A 6,791-nucleotide genomic window follows, 5' to 3' on the forward strand; every position below is an offset into this window, starting at 1 on the left:
GCAGGGATGAAATATAAAAGTTGCTAGAAACAACAGCCAAATCTCCCTTAAATCACACAAAGTAAACGGAATTTTAAAAATCTAATTACTGCACTGAAAAGTTCAGATCGAGAAAATTCCATTGATGTAAAAAATTTTACGAAAAAGTGGAAAATGTGGATTTCTATAAACATTCAAAAAGGCTTCACACAAACACACAATTTCAGATTTATATATTAAGATAAATAAAACTTAAAAAACAGAGTTGGAACTCTTTTGAATAATATATTCCTCTATACACTATCATACAAACCCCTTTTTTTATTTTTATTTTTATTTATTTATATATATCTGTGTGTGTTTTTGTGTCTATGTTGGTGTGTTTATGTCCCCCATAACTTAGTGATTCAGCAAAAGTGACCGATAAAATAAATACTAAGCTTTAAAAAATAAATACCAGGGTCTATTCATTTGACTAAAAATTCTTCAAGGTACTCCATCATGGCCACAAGTGAAAGACAAGTTGCACGCATGCACATATTTGTCTTTAAGAACAGTCTGTCTCAAGCCTACAGACTCACTAAGCCAAAGCTTATCCCAGTCACTGAGGCAGTTCACTTGATGAGAGTACAAAACCTTCCTCAGTCTATTAACCTGGGTTAACCCCCAGCTACTTAGGCTGCCCATTTTCAACTGAATGGACTGGAGCAACATGAAATGAAGTGCTTTTGCTCAAGAACACCTAGTCTGAAAATTGAACTCTTGATCTTATATTCAGGAGTTCAACACCTTAACTGCTAACCCATGAGACTTTGTGTCTGTATTATTCTTTTACTTGTTTCGTTCATTTGAGCACCACCTTGAAGGGTTCTGGTCAAACAAATCGATCCCAGGACTTATTTTTTTAAAGCTAAGTACTTCTATCAGTCGCTTTTGCTGAACTGCTAAGTTACAGGGCCATAAACAAACCAACACCAATTGTCAAGTGGTTATGGGGACACACACACACATATACATATGTATCTGTATGTATGTTATATATATGACAGGCTTCTTTCAGTTTCTATCTACCAAATCCATTCACAAAGCATTGGTTGGCCCAAGGCTATAATAGAAGACACTTGCCCAAGGTGTCATGCAGTGGGATTGAACCCAGAACCATCTGGTTGAGAAGCAAGCTTCTTACCACACAGCCACACCTACATGTGTGTGAAATTATTATTGTAACAAGTTGAAAATTCCACCTAAAACTGCTATGTTTATTTTTCTAAGATCTCCTCTATTAAGTATGCCAAGTAATTATTTTGATCGTTAAAAATACATCTCTATATAATGAACGTTTTAAACCTAAATTCCACCAACTTTGAATATTCTTTACATTTACATAATTGCATTTTTGATTATTATTCAGTGTTGGAAATGAACATAAAAGTCAAGGTAAATTGGGAGCTGCAATTCTGTCAAATGATTCCAACAAAGAGGTATGTTACCATTTGTTTCTATCAGAACAAGAACCAATGCTGACCATTTCTAAATTAGATGACTTAATGAGTTTGTTTTTATTTCCTCTGTCAGTTAGTCTTTTTCTCTCTTTGATTAATTGATCATATATATGTATGCATACATGCATCATAATTACTTATAGTGTGTTCAGTATATTTTCAGTGTAAACTTATTCTGTGTGGTATCTTAGACCAGGGGTTTTCAAACTTTTTGACTTGCGGACCCCTTTATATTTCAGGCTTTACCTTAGGGACGCCCTTATGAACGCTTATGAAATTTATACATAAATATTTGCTTAAAATAACATGTATTTTTACATTTATTTATTTAACAGTATTTAACAAATAGGTTTATTGTCAATTAAAAGATTTCGATTAAAAAACATATATAAAATCAAATTGCCCATAAAAAGTATTTGCTGTCCACGGACCCCCTGTCTTGTCCTTGCGGACCACAGTTTGAAGACCCCTGGTATAGAGCAGTAATAAGAAAAAGAGATGGCACTGGAAAAACAATGGTTTTGTTATGAACTTCATTAGCTTACAGCTGTTTCTGTTATATCAGCAATGACTTTTTTACTGGTGATGCCTTCTCTGTATATTGCAAAAATGTAATCCTTTTTTTTCCCAAATAAATTGCACTTCATATTCGAGGCTCCAATGAAGCTATAGGGTGTTATTCAGGCATTTAACGAGTCCACTGCATCCTCTAGCACAGTTGTTCCCAAAGTGGGTAGTATTGCCCCTTGGGGGGGGGAGCAAGGGGGCATTGAAGAACAGTGGAGTGATAATGGGAGAGCAATTCATGTAAAAAGTAAGGCGATAATGGGATAGCAATTCATGTAAAAACAACAAAATAATGGGTTCATTGGGTTAAGTTTTATTTGTGAAATACAGTTGCTTTGAATTTGCTTCAGAAAGAGGTCTATGTTTGTGATGCTTAGTTGGGGTGGAGGTGCTAGGAATGTGGGATGGGTGTCAAGGGGGCAGCAGCCTGAATAGTTTTGGGGACCACTGTTCTAGAAGAAACAGCTGTAAGCTAATGAAATTCATAACATAACTACTGTTTTTTTTTTGTGTCATCCCTTTTTCTCATCTTATTTGTATATCTTTACTTAACAATGACAATTTTTATATCTTATTTTACTTTTCATTTTCTAGTATCGAATACTTCTTTATGTTACCAAAGAAAAGCAAGTGACCAATGTAATAATTACCAAGTCCTTTACTTTCACTGTATGAAAATCAACAATTTCTTCATTTATTCATTTTAATTCTTTACTAATACTAGATTATAAAAATGCTTCATTTAAATTATCTATCATGATATAGTAATACTTAAGAGGAGATAGCTGTATATGTTGTCATATCATCTGTAAAAAATATGTTGTGTATCAAATAAAAGTTTATTTTTCATAATGGAGATCATCACCGTCATTTAACATTGTCCTTCTCTGTTGACATGAGTTCGATGGTTTGACAGGAACTGGCAAGTCAGAAGACTGCACCAAGCTCTACTGTCAGTTTGGGCATGGTTTCTGCTGCTGCTGCTGCTGGATGCCTTTCCTAATGCCAATCATTTTACAGAGTATACTGGGTGCTTTTTACAATGGCACTAGTAGCAGTGCAGTCTCCATGTAGCTTGCAAGACAAAGTCCCTTCAACTCAAGGGTGAGTAGTATTGAGGGAGGTAGCTTTGTGTCAGGTAATGAGAGGTAAGAGTATGAACAGAAGGACAGAAAAAGATGTCTTGCTGCTGAGGAGATACATGGCTACCTCCACTGAGAAGAAAGAGAGAGAGAGATAGTTGTACTTAAAAGGAGATAGCTGTATAAATGTGTCCATATCACTTGTAAGAAATGTGATGTTTCAAAAAGATAATCTCAGAGATAAATATATTTAGCTTTGCCTTATCTAACATAAAAATTTTGATTATACACTTTTTATAACTATTACTTGTTGGTTGTTTATAACTTGTATGTTTTCGAAATAACTCTACCAATGTTTTTTTTTTCTTTCTTGTTTAGATGCAACCAAATAACTATGCTATGTTCTATGATGCAGCAAAACAAGGTTGGTCAATTTTGTTCGAATCTGAACAAATTGCTCATAAATTTGCAAGAGAAGTAAGCTCATTTCTTTTAACACAATTTTCTATTTGCTTTAATTGTAGCGAGACTGCTTATAACTATTTAATATTTAATATTGAGTCATTTAGTTCTAATTATTTAGTGTTGAGTCATTTAACTGAAACATATTTTTTTTTATGGTATTTTAATAAAAATTTATTAACAAAGATAATTGTTATTGTAGATGCTAACTTGCTAGAATTATCTATCTTGCTCTTCAGATATGTTACATTGTATCATTCGATGCACTTTGTTTAAGACTGAAATTGAAAATTTAAAAAAATTTTCTGAGTCGCAGGAGTGGCTGTGTGGTAAATAGCTTGCTTACCAACCACATGGTTCCGGGTTCAGTCCCACTGCGTGGCACCTTGGGCAAGTGTCTTCTACTATAGCCTCGGGCCGACCAAAGCCTTGTGAGTGGATTTGGTAGACGGAAACTGAAAGAAACCCGTTGTATATATGTATATACATATATATATATATATATATATATATATATATATATATGTATGTGTGTTTGTGTGTCTGTGTTTGTCCCCCCACCATCGCTTGACAACGGATGCTGGTGTGTTTACGTCCCCATAAATTAGCGGTTCGGCAAAAAGAGACCGATAGAATAAGTACTAGGCTTACAAAGAATAAGTCCTGAGGTCGATTTGCTCGACTAAGGGTGGTGCTCCAGCATGGCCGCAGTCAAATTACTGAAACAAGTAAAAGAGAGTAAAGAGAGTCAATGAATTTTTTTACAAAGCTATCTTTAATTGCTAACTTTCTAGGAATCATGACAATGTCAAGGAATTTAGCTTGCTGATTTGGGTCTGGCAGTAACTGTCCAATATAGTGATGGATCTGGCCATGAATGTCAACGGAGGGATTCCATATGTTTCTTTTAGGAATAACTTTTTTCTCACCGAATGATGTCATTTGGGAAAGGCAGTGGTAGTTTGATGTTCTTCCTTAATTCTTTTGGAAGATGGTCATCGCTGTTGTATAAATGGATAAGTTCATTTGGTGGAGGCTGTAAATTGCCAATACAAACTTTTCCCTTCCTGCAGCAGAAATTTGCAGTTTCACCATGGAATAAGAATGCACAACAGTAAGAGCATATTTTATTGACCACACCTACATCAGCAGAAAGAGTGGATCCATTTCCTTCCATTGTTCCCTCTGTCCTTTCTTTCCTCACCCAGTTGTTTAAGAGTCGTGCAGCTCTCATCTCAGGCGTTTCTGCAAGTCTTCTGCTATTTGTTCTTTGTTTCACATCCTGGAGACATGCATTCCTATCTTCCTCAGTCTCTCCCCCTTTGTTGCATGACTCTGTTATCCTGCCGTCATCTCAGCCGTTTCTTGTTGTCTCCTTGCCCTTGCTGCTTCCCAATGCCTTCTGGCATCATCTCTTGACCACAATGATCCCCGTCTCCTTCCACATGGCATAATTAATCAGTGCTTATTTTTGAATATAATGCCGTATTAAGAAAATTAAATCAAAACAACAAAGAGATTACAAATGTCAAATGAATGAAATAGAATAAAATCTGAAATGATGAAACAATAAGTAATCTCTGCAAAAAAGATGTTTCTCTATGTCAGTACATCAAAAAGTCGAATTTTTCTTTTTCTTAGAGAGTGATAGAGAGAGAGCGCAAAGACTGTGTGTGTATATGTCACAGATAGCACGGGTGTTTGTGTTGATTCACACATGACATTCATTATATGTGTGTGTATTCTGTATGTGTGCTGACATCACAGAAGCCATGTTTTTTTTTTTTTCATCAAGAACTAACAAACAAAAATTGTGTAATCATTTTCATTCATAAATAGAGGTCCAAATATCATAAAACCTCATACTGCACTGCATGAAAATATATATGTAAAAAAATTAAGATAAAAAATACTATTCCTGAGATATTTCAGAAACAAATGTCTTCTAGAGTTTTAGTATTATTAAGATTATTTTTTAAGGCTTTATATGAAGGAATTAATGGCTCTGATAATGAGCTGCCTGCTGAAAGGTTAACGGTGCAAATCCAGTCACAAGCAATGCATTGTACTCTTAGAATGAGCACATTGCTTTAACCTTTTTGTTACATTTCTGTGGAAATATAACTGCATTTGTTTCAATTAATTTTGAAAATAATGAAGAACTTAATAGAATATCTTTTTCATTATTATACTGGTGTTTGCAACATGAATTAACATTTTGATGGCAGGTTTTAATTTAGATAATTTAAAAACAAGAAGTTTGTGTTATGGAACCAGAGGTAGTCTCAAGCAGGCTAGTTGCAAAGGGGCTAATATGTACCCTGCCACCTACAAGGTTTTGAGTAGGAAGATAATGAAAATTATCCAATTATAATTCGTTAGTAACAATATCCAACCTGTTCACTTTTGAAAACAGATATAAGGAAATTTTTTTAAACAATAACAAAGACAAATATTTTTTTTTTTAATTCAATTCTAAACTTTTATTTCAGATTGCCATTGCCAAATCAAAATTATGTGACAGTGCCTTAGATACTGTAATTATCCAAGATTTGGTTCTTGGAGAAGGCAATTCATTAGAGACTGGTGACTCTGCAGAAGTGAAATATACTGGATGGTTACTTACTAATAAAAAACTTGGACAGGTATGTGTCAGTGTCTGATGAAAAATCTCAGACTGTTCCTTCTCATCTTGTTGTCTTCGTGTATTGATTGACTATTTGATTTTAACCAGCCTATCATGTGGACATTTACAACAATTTTTTAATTCTATAATCAAGATGCTATTGTTGACAGAAATTCTTGTAGTATTTATTCCACCCTTTTAAGTTGAGTTAAAATCTCAGAGGTCAACTTTGTCATTTATCTTAAAGTACCAAGCATTTACAAGGGTACATAAAATCAGCTAACTCCACCTCTCACTCAAATTTCTGGCCTTGTGACTACATGACAAACAATTATTGTTGTATGTCTTCACAATCAAAGTAAGCTGTCACACTCAGTTTCGGTGATATTACTAAGGCTTGTCGTCGTCGTTTAACATCCGCTTTCCATGCTAGCATGGGTTGGATGATTTGACTGAGGACTGGTGAACCAGATGGCTACACCAGGCTCCAATCTGATTTGGCAGAGTTTCTACAGCTGGATGCCCTCCCTAACGCCAACCACTCCGAGAGTGTAGTGGGTGCTTTTACGTGCC

The 6,791-nt window shown here is 34.9% G+C and overlaps 1 protein-coding gene across 3 annotated transcripts in view; it reads left to right on the forward strand.

The window, feature by feature from the left end:
- Positions 1-6,791, forward strand: part of LOC106873027 (FK506-binding protein 15) — an 88,673-nt gene that overhangs the window by 31,021 nt on the left and 50,861 nt on the right. For all 3 annotated transcript variants that reach the window (XM_014920230.2, XM_014920232.2, XM_014920231.2), the window contains exons 4-7: positions 1,391-1,460; positions 2,643-2,717; positions 3,509-3,607; positions 6,085-6,237. In XM_014920230.2, the coding sequence (XP_014775716.1) occupies positions 1,391-1,460; positions 2,643-2,717; positions 3,509-3,607; positions 6,085-6,237 (397 nt within the window). The remainder of the gene's footprint in view (positions 1-1,390; positions 1,461-2,642; positions 2,718-3,508; positions 3,608-6,084; positions 6,238-6,791) is intronic.

Source organism: Octopus bimaculoides, chromosome 1, assembly GCF_001194135.2.
Source record: "Octopus bimaculoides isolate UCB-OBI-ISO-001 chromosome 1, ASM119413v2, whole genome shotgun sequence".
NCBI classification, from domain to species: Eukaryota; Metazoa; Mollusca; class Cephalopoda; order Octopoda; family Octopodidae; genus Octopus; species Octopus bimaculoides.